This window comes from Rhinolophus sinicus, chromosome 3 (assembly GCF_057876585.1).
Source record: "Rhinolophus sinicus isolate RSI-liver-muscle chromosome 3, RSI-T2T, whole genome shotgun sequence".
NCBI lineage: Eukaryota > Metazoa > Chordata > Mammalia > Chiroptera > Rhinolophidae > Rhinolophus > Rhinolophus sinicus.
The window spans coordinates 119,344,294-119,366,450 of record NC_142503.1 but is presented as its reverse complement, the minus strand read 5'-3'; the positions used below and the strand labels follow the sequence as shown (position 1 = coordinate 119,366,450).

At 43.2% G+C, this 22,157-nt stretch overlaps 1 protein-coding gene across 16 annotated transcripts in view; it reads left to right on the top strand.

Moving 5' to 3' along the window:
* Positions 1-12,445, top strand: part of NPAS3 (neuronal PAS domain protein 3) — an 850,141-nt gene extending 837,696 nt beyond the window's left edge. For 12 of the 16 annotated variants that reach the window (XM_019754550.3, XM_019754551.3, XM_088796882.1 and 9 more), the window contains 3 exons: positions 3,332-3,479; positions 6,877-7,001; positions 8,063-12,445. In XM_019754550.3, coding sequence (XP_019610109.1) covers positions 3,332-3,479; positions 6,877-7,001; positions 8,063-9,402 — 1,613 coding nt within the window. In that variant the 3' untranslated portion in view covers positions 9,403-12,445. The remainder of the gene's footprint in view (positions 1-3,331; positions 3,480-6,876; positions 7,002-8,062) is intronic. The other 4 variants (XM_074328134.2, XM_019754555.3, XM_019754557.3 and 1 more) reach the window with 1 other exon arrangement.
* The last annotated feature ends 9,712 nt before the right edge of the window (positions 12,446-22,157 follow it).

Genomic DNA, 22,157 nt, shown 5'->3' with positions numbered 1-22,157 from the left:
ACTTCCACAACAAGTGATTTATATCATGCTAATTGTTGCTTTTCCGCACAAAAAGGGTTTTATGAAATAGACTGACACAAACATCCTCTCATTTCTCTCAATCTTAAGCTAAATGTCAAAAATAAAAACAACAGCCACTGGATTAAAAAAGAATCAAAAAAGTTTTTGTGTTTGTCAAGTTGTCTAAATTATTACAAACTGAAAATCTCTTTCAAACTGGCACCAAGGTGGCTTTTCTTCTTGAGCTGATTAGGACCACATGAGCTCAGGAAAAGCTGTCAGATCCTGCCTCTGGCACAGCTGGAATGATCCAACTGATTTGCTAGTATGATATATTTTTAAAAAAAAAGAAAAGAAAAAGAAAGAAAGAAACTTCATCCCAAAATCATAAGTTTATATTCTGGAGCTCCAAGAAAAAAATTATGTTCATTTTAAAAGAAGCAAAATTCCCTCATGACCTCTTTTATGGGACCTCCTGCAAAACCAAAGTAAGTGGGGCAATATTTTGGTCATCATTTTTATGCCATTGTGGGAGTTCAGTGCCTCATCTCAAGTTGTGTAGGTTCACACAGACACATGGGGGTCTCGTTCAGAAAACACTAATCCTCAGGAAACAGTCCTGATCTAAGACCACACTAGAATGTTTACCTTTTAAGAATTCTGTTTGTCAGGCTGGCCCAGGGCAAATTAATTGAATTAGATCAAACTTTCCTTCAGCTGACCAACGACGGGCTCCCAGATCTATTTTGTGGCCTTCACCACAGTAACTTAAAGCACTCAAGTTGCTCCTGACTCCCCCCAAAAAAACCCTTATGGGTTCCCTTCCTTGTCAGTCTTTCACAACCACTTCCTCACATCAAAATGTACCTGGTCTGACTCTCTTTCATTAGGTCTCCTGTCTTCTCTAGATGGCCTTTGGCCTGGGTGATAAAGAAGGCTGTATTAATGTATTCATGGCCCTTCTACATTTGTATTTATCTTCCCAGGAAACACAAATGCGTTTAATCAGACCCTGAGTCGTACTGCCTCAACTCAAAAAGATGACACCATAATGTCTTTTAGCAAATAAGCCTTTCAGCCCCTTCATAGCACTGACGTGGATCCCACCAGAAAGGCAGATGTTTGCTGGCTATGCATTTCAGAATTGAGATTTTTGTTTGTTTCTTTACTTAAGCAAGAGGACGTATTAGGAAGAGGGGATGATTTTTATGTTGATTCTGCACATTCTAAATTGACTATCATTTCTTTCTCACTTTGATCCTTTCTATCGGGCCTACCATCTCAGTGTTTTCTTCATGGGCTTCGAAAAAGGGGCTTCTTAGTCTCTCTGCCTTTCTTAAATGACTAGAATCATTTGAAATTATTCCTTATTCCAGATACACAGCCAATAGACTTATACAGCAATCACTGACTGGGAGCTCTAAGTTTCCTCTGTGAAAATAGTGGGCAGAATTTCATAACCTATCGTTCCTCTATTAATAGTTAACCAGGTTGAGAGGATTTGAATAAAAGCACATCTTGCTGCATGCAACAATGATTTGACAGAAGAGCTGTATGGCAGAGTTAGTATTTTACTGCTTTCAGCTTCACCACGCAGTTTTGTACCCTGGGAAGCCATGCATGCAGAATGGCAGAACTTACAATTGCCTACAAAAGGAGAGTACAATGCTACCTGTGGAGCCCTGCCACCGAGTGAAGATGACAGTTCCGGGCCTTAAAAATACCCTAAACTGCTGAATAGTTTCAGAATAGAACTTGCCACAACTTGAAGCACTCATCAATGCGAGCCTTTTTCAAGCAACTGTTCAGACATAATTATTCAATTTTACAACCATCATTTAGTGTATTGTGAGAAAAAGGGAGGAACAGGAGAAAAAGCATCAAAGTTTCCATGTTTATGGATATAATATGTGGAGGTTTGAGTTTTGATCACTTTCGGAGGCAGGAAGAGTGACTCAGACATGACGGGAAGATCTTCAATAGCCTTAAACACAGCTCTTTTCCAAAGTGACTTCCCTTTACTCATCCACTCCCCCCTCCCCCCCAAAAAAATCAAAATGTACTTCATGAAACTATTGTATATGAAGCACTTATTAGCCGTAATTAAATGGACAATATGAATTTACTACGTCTTTAGGACTCTGGCTTGTTCTGGTTTAGAGCAAGATGATTAATGCAAATACATATTACTTGAGATAACCATTTAGCAGCTAATTTAGCCAAATTTATTACAGCAGTTAGAGGTTTTTCATTTTAGCAGACGGAGACAAGGACATGCCAAAAGTGGGAGACGTGGACGAGTGCACACTGCCCTCTAGTGGTCAGCCAGCTGGCGCTCTGCTGCCATCCGTATCCAAGTAGTCACAGCAGGTTTTGCACGTTTCCAGCATCCTTTTAAACCATTCCCATCCTTAGCACTTTATTTCAGGGGACGATTTACTGCACTTCCCCCTTTTACTAGCTCAGGAGTACCCAGATACAAATCAAATCAATTTCGACTTGGCAAGATTTTGGTTAAAGTATCATTTTTAACATCTGCATTTTAAAGCCCGCTTTCAGTGGGTATTTAATGGCACCGTTTCACATTACTGATTGTTTTTACTTGTTCCTTCATTTGGGGCCATATTTCAGAGTCTGTGTGGAGCTGTCACTCTGTTTGGCTCCAGCCAAGTCAATTCTGTGCCTCCCTTAGGCCAGTGTTTCCCTCTGATTTGGTTGGGGAATTTATTTTGTTCCAACATTCTGTAAAGTCTCACCAGAATTTTCCCTGACTGACCAATGTAAATTTAGTTCATACATGGACTATAAATTCTGTTACACAAGATCAAAAGGAACAGATGCATAAAGACTCTGGTTGATATTGCTCGCACTGAGGTGAACGATCAAAGACAGAGGGGTAAAGCATCTTCAGAACCATTCAAATATCCAGAATCTCAAAGAGGTCTACCTCGAAGCTATGAATAAATCACATACAAATTTGCCTTTGTTATCGTCTGACGTCAAACCCATTGACAGTATCCACACTGCATTAGGTGTTCTGTGAGCCAAAAAGATTTGTCGTCGCTTTATTCTTTCTTTCACACCATGGCTGCCCAAAGTGGAACAAAGTGCAACAAATGCTCGTAACCCTTGCTGGCTCAGGAGCTGCCACTCCACTGCATTGTTGTTTTTATTTGTCCTACTAATGGCATTCTGCATTACACATACAGAGGGGCACCCCAGCTTGATGCGGGACCTCCCCTTTGTAAGCTTGAGGTTTTGCGGAGATGACAATCATCTGGCCCCAGTAGTAATACATAGTGCCTTCTGTTTTGTTTGTTTTTCCCCCCAGTGCTGAATAAGGGCCAGTGTGTGACAAAGTACTATCGCTGGATGCAGAAGAACGGAGGCTATATTTGGATACAGTCTAGTGCCACAATAGCTATTAATGCCAAGAACGCAAATGAGAAGAACATCATCTGGGTGAATTATCTTCTTAGGTATATTTTCTAATTCTTTTTCATTTCTGTCTCAGTTATAAAGTATGCAGCCCAATGGTTAATAACTGACATGGTATGTTATCTTCTGACAATATCTGGTGTGGAATTATGTGGAAATTCTGCTTTTCTTGCCACATGATTCAAAGAAATGTGAAAAGATCAAAGTTATGTTGGAAGGGACTGCACAACATTTTCAATAATTCTGGGTCTGTCAATGTTCGGGCAGCTCTGTAGAAGTGGCTTTGGTTTCCCCACAAATGTCCAGGCCTTTAAAAGAATAGAGATGTTTGCCTAAAGCTGAAGCCTTCAAACGCACCTCCTTCTCCCCACGCATGCACATACACACTCCAATACTTGTGAAAATTAAGCAAAGGGGGATGAAAAAGAAGTGGCAGAGTCCATTAGAGTCCTCCTGTATTCGACCCGTTGAAGCCTTCAGTATATTACATAGGGTTTGGTAAGCGAAGTGAGCTGCTTTGCTAAAATCAAGACAATATCAGTAGAAAAGGCAATTGTCTTTTGCCTGCTGTGTGATCTCAGGCTAGTTTTACAGCTGTTTTAATATGTCCTCAAATTTACATCCAAAAATGTGGCCAAGCTCAACAGCTTCCTAAATTCTACTGTGCAACACCGATTTCTCAATCCTTCCTCACTTTATGCCTTTGGATTCAAACTAGCAAAAAAGTAACCAAGACTAACAGCCTGGGTGGTCTGCATTTGGGGGCGAGCTTTCCAGGAGGTTCTCCACCAATCCCGTCATGAAGCTATCCAAATGTTCAGCCTGGCTGCCTCCCACCACTGTCATTCCACTCTTTGGCTTCTCTTGGCCTAAAGCCACCAAGCAAAGTGTTAGTAGGAAAACTTCCAATAGGTCTTATGAATGGAAGTTGTTGCCCTTTGGCTGATAATCTAGACAGGGAGTACTTGAATCCCATTTTTCTTTGAGACAGCCAAATGGAGCTGAGATGCTGACAATCACGGCTCATCAGCACACTGACCCTTCAGAGTGTGTTCACGCACATTCGTGATGACTTGGAGGCATGAATGTGCTTGCTACCAATAGCATATCAATCAGACACTAATGATTATTGCTCTAGAGAGGGCTTTAATGTGCACCACTTTAAAGAGGCTTCATTTATCTACTTTCTTTTCCCTTTTTTGACCTCTTCTACTCTACATTAATTCTCTCTAAAGGTATGTGTATTTATGTGGATTTCTCTAAGGCCTGATTTTCATGCAATCGTGTGTTTGTGGTATGTTCAAGATGGGTTCTGATATCAAGGAGTCCTTTTCCATAGAGGTGATGGAACAGTGGCAGTATGTCATGCAGAAGGTGATAAACACTTACGTGCCAAAGAGAAGATAGAATAAGGTACTCTGGCATCTTTTGCTAGGCAAAAATGGAGTTGTGCCAAGGAGACCCATTATTATTAAGAATTAGTATTGGTAACAGGGACGCCATAGATGGGACGATGTCTGTTTCCCATTCTGATGTAGCCTGGGGTACTAATGCAATGTACATGATTGTTACTCCCATTCAGGGAGATTTCTTCCTATCTGGATCTTTGCTTACTGCTCATCAGCCTCATGACTTCCTATTCTGCCCCCAAGTGGAGAGGGTGAGAAGGGTAAGGAGAAGTCAAGTCATGCAACCATGCAACTTTGGATGGACACTATTGGTCTAGCTTAGGACCCCATCGTATAAGCTCATGAGCATTTGGTGATTCTAGTCCATGTAATTCCATAAGGAGAGGAAGGAATCAGTTGTGGTGCCAAAGACCAGTCTTCAGGCTCAAGAGCCTCAATCTCAGACATGCTAGACCTGTTTCAGCTGAGCTGAAGTCTTACCCTGAGTTCAATACTAAAAGACTAAGCTGGACGACAAGTGACTTGTGAACCCCCCACGGCATCTGGACCAAAGGAAGCTAATATAGATGGACTTTAACAGAGGAAACTCCACCAAGTCTACCACTCATTGGTATCATTTCTATACGCTAGAGATCTAGTAAGAGAAGGACTTGGCCTTGGCAGAACAGTAACTATTGAAATCTGTTCTTCTTTTCCACATTCTTGTCTTTTGTTCTTCCCCTGAGCAATATTTGCATGCTCCCTCTTCCTACCCAAAGTCCCTCACTTCTGGGCTCCATCCAGGCTTGTGCTTCCCTGTTAAGAAATTATTGCTCCTCAGTCTTCTTCCCATTCCCTCACAATGCTTGGTAGAATTACAGACTCTTAAGAGACTGCGTTAGTGATAACGCTACCGTCCCACCATTAGTCTCATCTGATTATCTAGAGAAAGCTCTGCTGCTGAAGCTCATTCACACTAAAGGAGTAAACGCCTGATAATCCATCTTAGTGAATTAACCCTCCCAGGAACATTTGCAGTTTTAGAGTAGTTACTGAAACAGTGACTCTTTAATAGAGGAATTCCACTAGAGATTAGCAAATGAGTCAGTAATCATCTAGTGTAACCATCATGGAAGGATAGAAGAAGCATTTTCCATTTTGAGGCAAGAGGCTTTCCTTGTGCCTTCAAATGACAGTAACCTATACTGCTCATACATTGGGCTGGACTTCGAGTGGCATTTCTAGAACACAGCTCACTAAACTTGACCAAACACTCTCTCTCTTCCAGAAAAGGCTTGACTCTGAATTAAAAATAGAACAAAAATTAAGCATGTTTGTGTGAATGGGGTTAGATCCATTCTGTTAGGGCCTCTTTCACACTGGGACTCTCCCCACTGCAATCAGATTCCCAGCTAACAAGCCACAGGTGTACACCACATGAGCAGATAAAAATGTGATTGTAATGGGTGTGTTGACAGTTCAGTACCCATAATCCATGCATCCCAAGGTGCACCTGTGCCTCTGTCAGATCTAATGCACTAAGGGCTCTGCCCGCACCCCCCACAGCTTTGGAGCCATCTGAACAACTAAGAAGCTCCATCAAGGAGCCAAGAGAAGGGGTACCGAGGCCATGGACTCATTAGGAGCCCAAGAGAAGACAGGGCATGCCAGGAGGTATGGGAGTGGATTGCTAAGAGTACTTCTCATCCTCCCTTCCCCCCCCCCAGGTGTTACACAGTGGGGGAGGGAGGGAATTTCAGGCAACACAGTTCCTTGGCCCCCAGAGGTACTTGATTATGTAAAAGCCTTTTATTGGCTTTCCTGTAGCATTTGGATATTCAATCACTGGAGCAGTGTGCACCTGTACCTGGCACACAAAACCCAAGCTTCTATAAAAGTCCTGTGATGAACTGAGAAATGATTTCATGTTTAGTTCTTTTAAACTCTAAACTCCAAAAGTTTGGGGCACGGAAGTGGGAAGAAGATGGTCAAAAGCAAACCATACAGAATGGGTGTCTGCACTCCTGATAAATGCCTCTCTCCTCCACAGTAATCCAGAGTACAAGGACACACCAATGGATATCGCACAGCTCCCCCACCTGCCGGAGAAAACTTCAGAATCCTCAGAGACATCCGACTCTGAATCAGACTCTAAAGACACCTCAGGTATTACAGGTATTGCTACTTCTCCATGTTCTGCAGTTATGGCTTGCCTTTCCAAACACAAGGGGTGGGCCATGGCCAAAGGGCCATCACCAGAACACAGAAACTGGTCAGATTTTGTGGAGAGACATATGTCACATCGAGCTATTAGTGAGTCTCTCTACACATATATGTATATATACTTATATACCACCATATACATATGTACACACATATGTGTATATATACATACAATACACATGCATGTATATGGTGGTATATAAATATATATCTGCATGTATATATATATAAGTATATACATATACATAGGTATGTTGTGACATTTATACACATATAAATATAAGTATATTGTAGTGTATAAATGTATGTATGTACACAAACATACAGAGAGGTTGATTGATTTAGCAACCGCTTAATGTCAGCCCTGCTGTAATCCCATAGCTAGCTCTGGCCTCTTCACCACAAGCAGAGAGCAGGGCTGTCTGTGCTGATGCTCCAAGGCAGACTGGGGCTTTGCGCCCCAAATATTCACACCCTCACCAAGCTGGAATCGAGCCTTTAAAGTGGATACTTAATGCCATTGGTAGATGATTCAGGGTGCTGGACTGTTACTCTTTTTTTTGAATCTCTGCAGAACAAATCCATGCTTTCCCATTTCTAGTTTTTTGAGTAGACTTTGAGTAGTTCTTTGGAGCACAGGAAAGTTAATATAAAAATTTACTTTTCCTCCAATCCCCAACCCCCTTCACAGACACACATAGAGCCAGGGAGCACAGAACTCACAGAATTTTACAGCTGCAAAATAATCCTGCGCCTCTTCTAACCCGACCTCTTCTGCTACGGACGCGAAGGCCAAATTAGTTACATGATTTGTAATCTAGGTCCTCGAGAGCTAGAAAGCCCAGGCTTTAAATAACCAAGGTGCTCGGGAAGCTCAGGATGGGGTAAGACACCCCCTCCCCACAGAACCCCTCCCAGCAAGTGCGAGGTGGGTCTTGCCCTGCTAATGTGGTGTCTCTTTTGTCTCCTCTCTCCGCCCCTACCCCGCCACCCCGGCCGCTGGCCCCGAGTAGAGGACAACGAAAACTCCAAGTCCGACGAGAAGGGGAACCAGTCCGAGAACAGCGAAGACCCGGAACCCGACCGGAAGAAGTCGGGCAACACGTGCGACAACGACATGAACTGCAACGAGGACGGCCACAGCTCCAGCAACCCCGACAGCCGCGACAGCGAGGACAGCTTCGAGCACTCGGACTTTGAGAACTCCAAGGCGGGCGAGGACAGCTTCGGGGCGCTGGGCCCGATGCAGATCAAGGTCGAGCGCTACGTGGAGAGTGAGTCGGACCTGCGGCTGCAGAACTGTGAGTCGCTCACGTCCGACAGCGCCAAGGACTCAGACAGCGCGGGCGAGGCGGGCGCGCAGGCGTCCAGCAAGCACCAGAAGCGCAAGAAGAGGCGGAAACGGCAGAAGGGCGGCAGTGTCAGCCGCCGGCGCCTGTCCAGCGCGTCGAGCCCCGGCGGCTTGGATGCGGGCCTGGTGGAGCCCCCGCGGCTGCTGTCCTCCCCCAACAGTGCCTCGGTGCTCAAGATCAAGACGGAGATCTCGGAACCCATCAACTTCGACAACGACAGCAGCATCTGGAACTACCCACCCAACCGGGAGATTTCCAGGAACGAGTCCCCCTACAGCATGACCAAGCCCCCCACGTCCGAGCACTTCCCGTCCCCGCAGGGCAGCGGGGGCAGCGGGGGGCTGCACGTGGCCATCCCTGACTCTGTGCTCACCCCGCCCGGCGCCGACGGCGCAGCCGCCCGCAAGACTCAGTTCAGCGCCTCCACCACCGCGTCCTTGGCTCCGGTGGCCTCCGACCCTCTGTCACCCCCGCTCTCGGCGTCCCCACGGGACAAGCACCCCGGGGGTGGCAGCAGCGGTGGGGGTGGCCCCAGCACATCCAACTCATTGCTGTACACTGGGGACCTGGAGACGCTGCAGAGGTTGCAGGCGGGCAATGTCGTGCTCCCGCTGGTGCACAGGGTGACCGGGACCCTGGCGGCCACCAGCACAGCCGCGCAAAGGGTCTACACCACGGGCACGATCCGCTATGCGCCCGCCGAGGTGACCCTGGCCATGCAGGGCAACCTGCTGCCCAATGCGCACGCTGTTAACTTCGTGGACGTTAACAGCCCCGGCTTCGGCCTCGACCCCAAGACGCCCATGGAGATGCTCTACCACCACGTGCACCGGCTCAACATGTCGGGACCGTTCGGCGGCGCGGTGAGCGCCGCCAGCCTGACGCAGATGCCCGCCGGCAACGTGTTCACCACGGCCGAGGGACTCTTCTCCACGCTGCCCTTCCCCGTCTACAGTAACGGCATCCACGCGGCACAGACTCTGGAGCGCAAGGAGGACTGAGGCGCGCCCAGCGCAGGCGGGTTCCGCTCGGAGGCATCGTCGGCGTTTTCGTTTAGACCTTTAATTCTAGCACTTTGAATTTGAGCAGGTCAGCGTCTTCTCTCAACAGGACCGTCCCTATCCCATCCCCTCTTTCGTTAACTTGACTTATTCTTTCCTGTAAAGATATGTTTATTTTTGGCCTTCAGAGGGTCAGATGGCCAGTTGCCTGCCATTTTGTCTTCTTCTAAGATGTGTATTGGGTTGTTTTGCTTTTCTTTGCATCTTTATTAAGATGTCTTTAATGTGTATATGCCTCTGCCATAGAATACTCAGTCTTGTGGTCAAGAGATTTCTCAAGTGACAACCATTGGGTTTTCTTCATAAAGATCTTGATATGATCAAGATTGAAAAAGACAAGCATAAACAATGTGCCCTGTTTGACTAAGTCAAATGAAATGGGGTGGTTTTTGTTTTTGTTCCTAATTCCTTTAAAAATAGGGGGATAGCATTTTAGAATTTTATGCAGAATTTAATTCTCTTTTTATGGTTAAGATTTTAAGATTTTCTTACTTGCACATAAAAGTAATTTGGGTTCTTAAACTTAATTTCTGGCCTGTGACTAGAATGTTTAAAAAAAAAAAAACAGTTGGACTAAATGTTAATTACTGAAACATTAACTTAATTTCTAAAACCATGGTGCTATCATTTATTAATCCGTAATGTCTTCATACAAAATGCAGCTCCTGGGCTGGTTTTGGAAAAAAAAATGTGTTCTGTCCTGGTCTGGAGTCCGTTGCTGCAGTCTCCTTGGTTAGTTAAGACAAAGCCCTCATTAACATTTGCTGCAGGACTTAAAATTTTTTACCTCCCAACTAACAAACATAGCCTCACATTAAATTTAATGGGTCAGTAAAGCCTTTTTTAAAGGGGCTTTTTGAAAACTCAATCAAACTGATTTGAGGAGCAGTTTAGGTACATACTGCTTTTGTTGAGCTTTTTCTTTTTTTTTTTTCCCCTCAGTCTAACTGAGGCTAATTTTTGCAACTTCAGTAACACTTCAGAGTAAAAGAAGGAAAAATATTTAACATGTTTTTGAAGTTTTTCATTGCTTGCTAAAAAAGGAAGGTTGTATTTTGGGGGACTGATTTGATTTGATGGCATTTTTTTTCCTTTTGCTTTTCTTATTTCTAGGTTGGAACCAATACGGTTTAAAACTAAAGAATGGGTTAATAAGCTTCAAACAGATAACTGCAACTGAAAACTGCACATTAAGGACAAAAAAAAAAAAAAAGAAGAAAAAGAAAAAAATATCTTATTTTGTCTTTGTTGCCAGAAATCAGTGTAGTGTCAAACACTCCAAATGACTGTCAAGTATAAATTCTTCTTCCACTCCATTTTTGGCAGCTGTTTGTTAAGGCATCTAATAACAGATGTGAGAACTGTAATGTGTGCAGTGTGTACGTGTCCTTGGCTGTCGTCCATTGCAGTTTCAATGTGTGTTTCTATATGCAGTATATACTAAGCTAATGTAGTTGTTTTGTCCTTTGTCTTCTCTGTGCTCTATCTCTAGTCTGGAGTGGTCCAGTCCCATTCCTGCAGTCTTAGTGAATCAGTGATTCTTGGGGGTTAGTGATTTTTTGTGTGGTGGCCTTCCTCTGTAATGTCACCCCTATGCTGCTTCTGTCTGTGAACCTTCCGTTTCACTTTTTAAAATTCCTGCTGTTGCTTTGCTGGTGTATATTCTCCCGATCTCTCCTTTCTTTCCCTCCCTTTCTCCTCTCCCCTTTTCCTTCCTCATCTCTCCTTCCCTCGTCTTTCAAATCTTTTTCATTCTCAGAGATAAAAAAGACTCTTAACTAGCTCAAGGTTAAAGGAGCCATTTTTCCCACATGGAATTCTGGGTGTGACTCTTCTGGAGTGCCATATAAAGCACTGAAGAATAATGCTCAGATATATTAAATAAATTGATGCCATATAGCCTCAGTTGTTAACATTCCCAGAGTCCCTTGTGCTCTACCTATAAGCAGTGGGTGCTTTTCTTTGGTTTCCTTCCAGGTTGGCTGATGGAGCAATATATAAAGCAATTAATTACCAGTGAGACAGAAAACTATTTCATAGGTCAACCAACACTTTTTAAAAACAAAAGGGGAGGGTATAATGGAATATACAATTGTCATATATATTTGTTTATGCGTGCAATGCTACTATAGTAACTCAACTGTCTTTTGAGTATCACTGTGTTGAATGGATTCCTCTAGGACCTTGAATTCCACGAGTTGGGACAAACCACTGTGGAATAATGACAAAATGAAGTTAAATGCCACAAATTTTAATAGTGAGCTTTCGTGAAGGATTTAAGTAGGTTTAGAAGGTGAAGAAGGCCAATTGCGAAATCTAAAGATTAATTTTGGAAGCTCTACTCTAGCTATTGAACAATCAAAGGAATGCACCTATCAGCTACAAAGAACAGCTAGACAGCTGTTTTGTTTTTTTTCTTTTATAAATGTTTCTGTGTTGTGTCAAAATGATTTCTGGTGATTTAAACTAACAGATAATCACAGCTGCTGTCTAAATCCATAGTGTTAAAATTACAAAATGAAAAAAAAAAAAAAAACACTTCATTACCTGTGAAGACTGTGTCTGTGTTTTTAACTATTTCTTGTACAAATATATGAAAACTTTTATGAGGAGACTGGTGCCAAGTAGCTGAATAACGGGGAAAGGGATATTCTGTTCGTAAAAATCTTAGCAGTGTTACCAACTCTACAGCATATATATATAAAAAAAATTAAAACGTTACAAAGCGACAGCTATGGTACATTTGTTTTGTGTGAAGCTAACCGGACCTAACTTCCTGAGTGCCTGGCTTATTTTGAAACATTTTTTTTCATTGACCATTGATAATGCTGCAAATCAGAAATGTACATACTTCATTTACAACAGGGTTCTTTTTATACTTTTGTAGATTCTCATACATGTCACATACATGGTTGTCTTTATGTAACTTAATTTTTTCATCCGCAGGTGCCATTTTCATAATAAACTTCTCTTGGATTTGTTACTATCTGGCATCATTTCTTTTACATATAACCATCCTAACTAATGAATGCTGGTAGTATTTGTTTAAGCAGGTACCTTGGTCACTATTCTTGATTTGAAAAAAAAAAAAAGTAAAAAAGAAAAAGAGGCATCCATGTTTTTGCTAGTTTTGGAACAAAATGCATAGCTTGTGTACTGATGAGGTTGACAAGGCACAGATTAAGATGCTAATCCAAATACTACACCAAACTTGCAACCATTCTAAATTTTCAGCTTCCCCAACTCATTGTCATACTAAGCATTACTATGCACATTATCAAAGCTGAACAGTGGACCTGCCACATCAACCAGTATGGGAAGTGTGCATTTTTTCTTGATTAATGCACAGTCCGTGATGACAGTTTTCATACATTAATCATTTAAAATGCACTCGATATTTTCATTTATTACCAGCTATAATGTATAACCAACTGTTCCATTGCTTGTATCTTCTCTTTATACTAAATATGTATTTTCTTTCTGCAGACAAGCTGAGTAACTCGTGATTGTGCTGTGTTATCGATTAGGTCAGCATGCAGCCCGTCACGTTGTAAGGCAGGTCGGCTGGCTAACTCCAAAAAAAAATAGAGAAAACTTCAGTGCTATCTCAAAGTTAAGGCCACAGATGGGTCACCTATTAAGCCTGCTGTCCAGAAAATGAAGACATATGAATGAGTTGAGCTGAAAGAAAAGGCAAACACTTGCATCCAAAAGCTACCAACTATAGTAATATTATTTCCTAGTTTAAGTCTGAAGTGACACTTGCCAATTTGAGGGTACTTTTTATTAATGGAGGGTTGCTTCAGACTGGTGGATATGGAAATGTGTTTATGATTGTAGGGCCCTACATTTCTCTACGATGCCCTTTACGTGTCCTTGACAGAGGCTCTTAAAAATTAGAAACAGGGAGAGGGTGATTGAGAACACAGAATTGGGTTCGCCCAACTACTTTTCCAAAATTTACCTTTCCTTTGTGCTCTTCAGAGTCAGAAGAATATAGTATAGCAAGATTTAGAAGTAAAGGAAAAAAAACGGATGAAGTGAAAAACTCAGTCCTGAAGAGATGAGTGAGTGTTGAAGCCAGGTTACCCAAGGCTGTCTGTAGGTGTTGATGGAGCTGGCTCTTAGTGGGGCTTCCAGAATTTGGGGATGGGGTAGTTCTCTACCAAAGCAGAGAGGCAATCGTATGAGTGTGGGGTTAGGACTGACCCCCTCCTGGCTAGATGATAATGTTGGTCAGCCATAACACTTTACTTCAGCCCCGTCATCTGGAGGTGGTGGCAATGGAGATGGAGGAGGGATAGCCAGACATGGTGGTGGGTGAATAGAAATCCTCACAGTATTTGGAGCTTCTGTAGTAGAAGTGGTAGAAATCTTAGATTCTTCCCCAAGTTCAAGCCTCCCTTAGCATCGACAAGTTCCCTGTCCTTTATCTGTTCCCGTCAATGCTAAAGTACGTATAATGAAATTAAGAACATCTCTCAGCCAGTAAAAGAGAAGGTACGCTCTGGGCTCAGACCCACTGACAATTGGGAAGCTCTGGCCACTTCTGCAGCCTGAGGCTGGCAGCCAGGCCAGGGCCCTGAGCTCCCCGGAGGCACAGGACCTCTCCCTTGCCAGCCAGCCAATTTGTCAAGGCTCCAATTTGTAGGTGATGGACAGAATAGGCATCACTGGCCAGCTCTCTTCTTGCTCCCAGCCAATACCTATGCTTGTGTATTTGACAATGAGGAACAAGAAAAGAAAAAAAAGAAAAAGCACAACTTTAAATAAAGCAGTAGGCAGGACAAGAGAGAAGATATGCATTCAGATGGGCATAAAGAAACTGGTTTTGGTCCTTGTAGACTGATTTGTACCCACCCTTGCCTACTCCTAGACATAGCCTGTTTAGGTTGAGCATGTTTAAAACAATTTGAAACCAACTTGGTCTATGCACTGCAATGAAGGTAAGAGACAATGTACCTATCAAGCCCAGAAGATAGTCTATTCGAGCCAAGGTTATTCTCCAGATCCAAAAAGTAAAAAGATCTAAGGACTTGGGAGAGAAGGAAGAATACCTTTGCCAATACTTCATATCATGTAGTGAAAAAAGACAAACGCTGTTCTTGAGCATGATTCCCAAAGAAGGATGAAAACCACACGCTTAAACAATTCTGGGATGCTAAGGTAAGTGAACATCCTTAGCTGCTCCTGCTTTCCTGTATCTCCTAGGAAACCATTCTAAAGAAGGGGGGTTGATTTGGTAAACTCCCCACAGGCACAAATCATGGCTTGTTCATCTTCATGTCCTCCCATAGTGCCTCGCTCGATGATTTACAAATAGTCTTGGCTCAGTAAAGACCTGCTGAATACTGATAGATGAGGACATGTGAAAAAATAAAAATGAAACATGACCTGTCAAGACGCAGAGATTCCACTAGAAATGCCCATGTGGTTTGGCAGGGTAGCTTGAGTTTCCCTCAAGAAAGGAAAGGTAACATGGATAAAGCTTCAAGTTCATTCATTCCTGCCTTTTTGTAGTCCATATGGCTAGCACAGATTTGGTCATCGATAAATGTTGGTTGGAGGTTGTGTGTGTGTGTGCCACAATGCTATCTGTTCTGCATACAGCAATAAGTTAAGTAAAACAAATAGAGAAAGGAGGAGGAGGAAAGAGCCCAAGCAGTAGTAACTGACTTAATAAACTCTGACATCTTATCCCATGGGCAGCTAAGCAAATGGATCTTAGATTCACAAGAAGGTACCATTTAATAGTGTACCCACCTGCCCACCCGGTGGCTGGAGTGCCATGCTCCCAACGCCGAGGTCGCCAGTTTGATTCCCACATGGGCCAGTGAGCTGTGCCCTCTACAGCTAAGATTGTGAACAACAGCTCTCCCTGGAGCTGGGCTGCTGTGAGCAGCCGGAGGTGGGCGTGAGCTCCTGTGTGCTGCTGTGGGCTACCGTGTGCTGCCATGAGTGGCCGGTGGCCATCGTGAGCGGCCAGCAGCCAGCGAGAGCTGCCGTGAGCTGCTGTGAGCGGCCGACTGGCAACCGACCACCTCAGTCAGGGGAGTGCAAGGCTCATAATACCAGCCTGGGCCAGGGAGCTGTGTCCTACACAACTAGACTGAGAAACAACAGCTTAAATTGGAGTGGGGGCGGGAGGCGGAAGAAGGGGGGGGAAATAGTGTATCCTCACAGATGAACATTGAGATGTATAAATCCAGTTATCATACAGGATCTCAGCAACTGGGAGGGACCCTCTCAGGTAGAAATCACATCTCCTTAATTCTAGTGGTGAGGGTCTGTCTAGCTCACTACTGGATAGTTATACTTTTTTCAAGGGTGTTCAAGTGAAATCTTACTTCTTGAGTTAAATGGACTCAGTCTAAACCCTCTTCCATTTGAAGAAATATGTGAAAATAAATGTCAGTTTCAATAACTCTTTATGTTATCACCGGTTCTTTTCATTGTTCTTCCCATGGCATTGTGGCCCAGATGGGTGCTCGTCTGGGTGCCCCAGAATTTGTCAAGGCCTGTACTGATTTCCTAGGGCTGCCTATTACCATAAAGTACATGGCTTGAAACACCAGAAATTTATTCCCTCACAGTTCTGGACACTAGAAGTGTGAATTAAAGGTGCCAGAAATTGTAGTTCCTTCTGAAAGGCCCTCTGGGATTCTGTTCTATGCTTCTAGCTTTTGGTGGTACCAGAAATCCTTGACATTCCTTGACCTGTAAATACATCACCCTGACCTCTGCCTCTGTCATCACATGACCATCTTTTATCTGCGTATCTGTATCTTCACACAGATATCTCCCCGCTGTGTGTGTGTGTGTGTGTGTGTGTGTGTGTGTGTGTGTGTCTCTCTCTCTCCTCTTCAAAGAACACCAGTCATATTGGATTAAGGGCCCACCCTACTCCAGTATGACCTCATCTTAACTAATTACATCTACAAGACCTTATCATGAGAAGGAAATGGAATTAAGGTCACACGCTGAGGTACTGGTGGTTAGAACTTCCTTTTTGGAGGATGCATTTCAACCTATAACAGCCCTTATTAAAATGTGGCACCTTGGACCAATTACAGCTCCAGATGTGGTCTGGTGTCTGCGTGGGATACAAGTCCCATTACATCTCTTGCTCAAGACTCTGAACTCTTAATTAAAACAGTCTGAGACCACAGTCACTTCTTAGCAGCCAAATCAAATTGTTATCTCGTCTTAAGCCTCTCGTCAACCAGAACACTTTGGTCTCTTCACAAAGTTTTTTAAAGATAGATCTCTCACTTCCCATATGTATATAGTCTGCATGCAATGCTGGCATGTGCTTAGGTGAGAAGCAATTTAAGGAAAAAAAGCTCACTAGTTCACTAGGCATGGAAGGTGAGCAAGACCCTGTCCCTGTGAGAACATTTCTCATTTTCATTGTATTTTACATGCCCTCCGAGACCACTTCACCTAGCCCCAGTGGAGAGGAGAGTTCTGGCACCAGTATTTACAGAACCCTGGGGAACACGTACATAATACATCCATACATACAAACATTCCCAGTGGGCTACTCCCTTGTAAGTAAACTGAGGCAGGGAAAAAACACCCATGAGAAAGAAATCGAAAGAACTAGAGGGAGAAACTGTCCTATGAATCATTTTACAGGAGCAGAACTGGGGTGAGAGGTGCCAAGGCTTCTGATATGTATGTGTAAATCATCCACTCAAAATTCCAGTAAAAATCATGAATACAAGCACACCAACTTTCGGAAAATGAGTAGGCCTCCTTTTGTCCTCCTTTATGGATTGAAATCAAAGAAAGATGAGTATGAGATCGTCTTGTACTTTTCTGGGAATAAAGCACGATTGTTTTTCATTCTTCTGTTCATCTCTCTCTATTTGGCAGTCATGAGCAACGCTAATAAGAATGATCCAGATAATGTTCCTACGTGGAAAGAATTTTTCTAAAAAAATAAAATTAATTTTAGTTTTAAAAAATAATATATGTAAACTATTAAAGCTACTTTAATGGGGAAAAAAGGAGCAGAGGGTGGCTCTTCCTGTATTGAAGGAGTTCTCAGATTTATAGCGGAAGTGTCAGAAACAGGATGTAATATCCATGTGACCCCCCTACATCTCCCCCCAAACAAAACCATTATACCCTTGATGAATTATTGACTTTAGAGTTTTATCTGTGCCATGAATAATCACAAACTTGGGAGTCTCAGGGCACAGTTCATAAACAAATAATTATATCACAATGATAATTTTTCAGGAATTACAACATCAATCATGGCCATGTTATTATCAAGTACATTTTCTGGTCGCCTCTATTCATCAAACCCTCCTCCTTCTCCACCCTTCCTCACCACACAAGCAAAACTCATCACCAGATTGCCTCTTATTTACACATCACTCAAAGCAGGACAGAGCAGGCATACGCAAAATGGGCCAACCCAGCGTTTATGAGAGATGAGTTTTCATTAAGAAATTTCAAATTAAATGCATTGAGAAAGATGGAGGGGGAGAAAATTAATTACTCCAGACTCCCCCAAAGAAGCATCTTTGAAAAGATTTTATTCAGAAGATAAAAACAGATGGAAGGTTTATTCCATCGTAGGCAGTATGAAAAAAAGAAAAGGAATTAGTCTCTCAAAGCTAAGGAAATAGCAGCAATAACTTGCCACTTAAAAAAAAAATGGCCACACACGTGCATACAGCTTGGCCCCTGTTCTACAGCTTCCTCCTTTGGGTGGAAGAGGCGAGTGGAGGTGGTTGCAGAACTTGTAAACGATATAAATACCTTATCAAAGTCCATATACAAATCTGCCCAGGATGTTCGGGTCTGATCTAAACCACTTTCCTATGACTAGTACAGAAGGTTAACACAATTTCCAAATACAAGCACAACACAAAAAGCACTTCAGTCAAACTCCTTAGCTATGAACATCACATAAGGTCATAGGCCTGCTCCTTGGATAACATGTTCATTTCACAATTCAAAAGAAAAATAAATGACTGGCAAAGCAACACAAAGAAAGAGTCCTCTTAAGATAAAAGGTTGTACAACAGAGCTAAATCCCTAATACAGTGGGGCTTACCGTTAACTCTTTGTGCAAGAGAACTTTCTCACTGGCCTCAGTTTCTAACTAGCAAGCTATGCAGGCAAAACAATGTAATTCAAAATGACCACTAGGGAGGATATTTTAACTCCTAGAAAGGCGATACCAACCCAAGCATCTGAGACAATCCAGTCCCCCAGTGACAGCTCCCTCCTGAGGACAGGCCTTGGGTTCACATGGCTGGAGTTTAGATCAGATTCTCTTCTCCTTGGCATCAAAGTGTGTCTAGCAGTGAGCACCACACGTGGGGGAGGCAACGCTGCACTGGCATGGGGGTGGGGGATTGGATACAGCTGGCTCAGCCCCAAAGTCCAGCACCAGGCAACCAGCCAGGCAGCTTGAGGTTTCAAGGACCCTGCACTAACTACTCATCTACAACATCGTCTGCCTGCTCCACTGCTCTCATCTAAACATCTTCCAGTATCTTCAGTGTACCTGGACTATTGTGAAGTCAACCTGTCTTAAGACCAATCTTAACATATAAACTCATTAAAAGGAGGGGAAGTGGAATGGGAAGGAGAAAGACAGACACAGCTCCTAGTCCAGGGCCAAGTATAACTTCTAAACATCCTTTCAAAGCCTCTTTCACCCTGTAACATGATGCTGTCTTCACAAGCAAGCTGACTTTCTCTCTTCCACCCTTCTTCCACCAGACACAAGGGCACCCCCTCTTGTAGGTGTTGCCACCCCTCACACCAAGCCCAGATCCCTTCTTCCCACTTGGCCTTGTGCCTGCCTCCCTCCCTCCTGTACCATAAGAGCTCCTGCGGGGCAATTTGAGCTCTCCTGGCTACTCTCCGCCTTGCCACCCACACCCGACTCAGCATGACGAGGCCCTCCAGCTGGCCATTAAACCAAAGATCTTTTGGGGAAATCTACCCCATGTTAGAAAGCTAGGGAGGGGCTGATTATAAATTCTCAACATTTTCATTTTGGGATCCCACACTGTGATCCCAAAAGTGCACGTAATCCTCTGGTGGAACGGATAAGAGCTCTGAGCTGGACTTGTGGAAGGGCTTGCCCACCCCCTCTCTGGGTGGAGACACCCTTCTGGTAGAGGGAAGCTGGGCAGTGGGGAGAAAAGGTGAGTAAGGAAGCTGACATAGGCGATAAGGTCATAACCCACTCCGGGGAAAGCAACAGCAAGTGGTCTACCCTGGCCAGAGTCGCCCTGGCACCAGCATCTTTTGTAGGTTCATTTCAATTCATTCGAGAGGCCTCAGTTCCCACATGCCTGGAATTCACAAACCTCAGTAGACACCTCTGCTTTGGAGTCACATGGAAAAAATAAAAGAGCTCTAACCATTTACAAGGAGATTTTTCCAAAATATAAATCTAACTGCTATTTCCTTAATAGCATTTTCCAGGATGAGGACACGCAATTATTTTTCATTTTTCACAGTTTGAATACATTACAAGGAAGCACAGATTTATTCCTCTAGTACTTACACCTGATTTCTCTACATGCTACACTGGATATTTACATAGAGTTGCCCAAGTTAGAGACATTTTTCAGACATTGATTAATCTATAATTCTTTGAAGTAAGAAAGCATTATTATCTCCACTTTACAGATGTGGAAACTAAGACACGGAGGTTAATGACTTGCCCAGAGGTCAAGAATCCAGTCAATTACAAAAGTGGGTTTTAAACAGAAGCTCCCCTTTCTGCTCTTAGGCTTAATTCAAGTTTGTTTTAGCTCCTCTGCCCTATTCACATGAGAGCTGTCTCCTACGTCTGGCCACCTCTTAAATTTTGCCTTAAGGCCCTTAATATGCTTCTCGAAAGACCAATGTTTTCCTTGCCTACTGTCAGCATATGCGCTCTTCCTGTTCATGCTTTGCTCATAAATAAGAAATGACAATTCCTTTCTGGAGAATTTTGCAATGGCTTTGCATTGCTAAATAATACTATTATTTCTTAATTTTTTATAATAAGTATAAACCCGATAGTTCTGTCCAAACCTAGAACCTCGTGTTTTATTTAATTTCTGGCAGCTGCCCTACAATTAATTATAGTGAGACTCTACCCTGAACAGGCCAGGAATATAAAGATGAATAAAGTGTTCCTCCCGCCCTTAAGTTGTTCACAAAGTAGAAAGGATGACAAATGTAAAAGTTAATCATTACAACAGTATGACAAAGTGATATGACCAACATGTAGTCGAGGTCTGAGGGGTGCACCGAGGGACGGCAAATAATTCAGGCTATGAGGGCAGAAAAGTCTCCCAGGAGGAAGTGATGCTTAAAGCGAGACTTGAAAAAGAAGTAGAACTTGATCATGGGGGCTAGAGGAAGAGTGATTTCTGGAAGGCACAGGCAATATCATGGAGGCAGGAGAGAGTTTGCAAAGAATTCAACATGCTAGAGTATGGCCGCATTTACATGCATTGTGTGTAGATGTGAGTAGAGGTCGGCTGACAAGTTCATGAAATGGATTTAGCCCAAGCTTTGCAGGCCAACCCCTATGCCCTCATGCAGGGCTGCCTCTTCCCAAAGAAAAGGGTATGTTGTTCTCACATAAAGGCACACTCTGCTCTCCAAACCCTCTTTCTGCATCTGCTGCGCTGCGTATGTCCAGGAGAGGAATCTTTTTCTTGTTCATACAAAGGAACCATATACAATATCTGACAATTAAGTTTGCAAACTTGTTACAGCAATGTTGTTAACTTTATTTGATACCAGAGGGATTATTCATTATGAACTTGTACCAACTGGACAAACAGTTAACCAAGTTTACTATTTGGAAGCGCTAAAAAGGCTGTGTGAAAAAGTTAGGCGACCTGAACTTTTGCCAACAATTCATGGCTCTTGCATCACGACAATGCACCAGCTCACAGGGCACTGTCTGTGAGGAAGTTTTTAGCCAGTAAACAAATCACTGTATTGGAACACCCTCCCACTCCCCTTATCGGACCCCCAATGACTTCTTTCTTCACCCGAAGATAAAGGAAATATTGAAAGGAAGACATTTTGATGACATTCAGGACATCAAGGGTAATATGATGATAGTTCTGATGAACATTCCAGAAAAAGAGTTCCACAATTGCTTTGAAGGGTAGACTAGGCGCTGGCATTGGTGCATAGCTTCCCAAGGGGAGTACTTCAAAGGTGACTGTAGTGATATTCAGAAATGAGGTATGTAGCACTTTTGCTAGGATGAGTTCGCAAACTTAATTGTCAGACCTTAATTGTAGACAAGCAGCAGCCCTGTGAGACCTATCCTGCGTGTTATGCTGAGAAGTTTGAAGGGCATTCTATAGATGACAGGAAGTTTAAAGGATTTTATTCAGAGAAGTAACATAATAGAATTTTTGTATTGGAAAGTCACTCTGATGGGCATTTGAAGGACAGCCTGATTAGACAGAAGCAGTTAGGAGGCGGTTGTAGTAATATCTCTTAGATAAAGGATGAGGGCCTTAGTGAGGACAGTAATGGGAATGGAAGGAGAGGAGTGGATTTGGAAGGCTCAAGGAAGAAGTTTTGGTGATTAGTTAGATCTGGAGAGAGATGATGGAAAGAAAAGAGTAAAAGATAATTCCGGGGCCAGCCCAGTGGCTCAGGTGGTTGACGCACCACGCTCTTAAAGCCGAGGTCGGGGA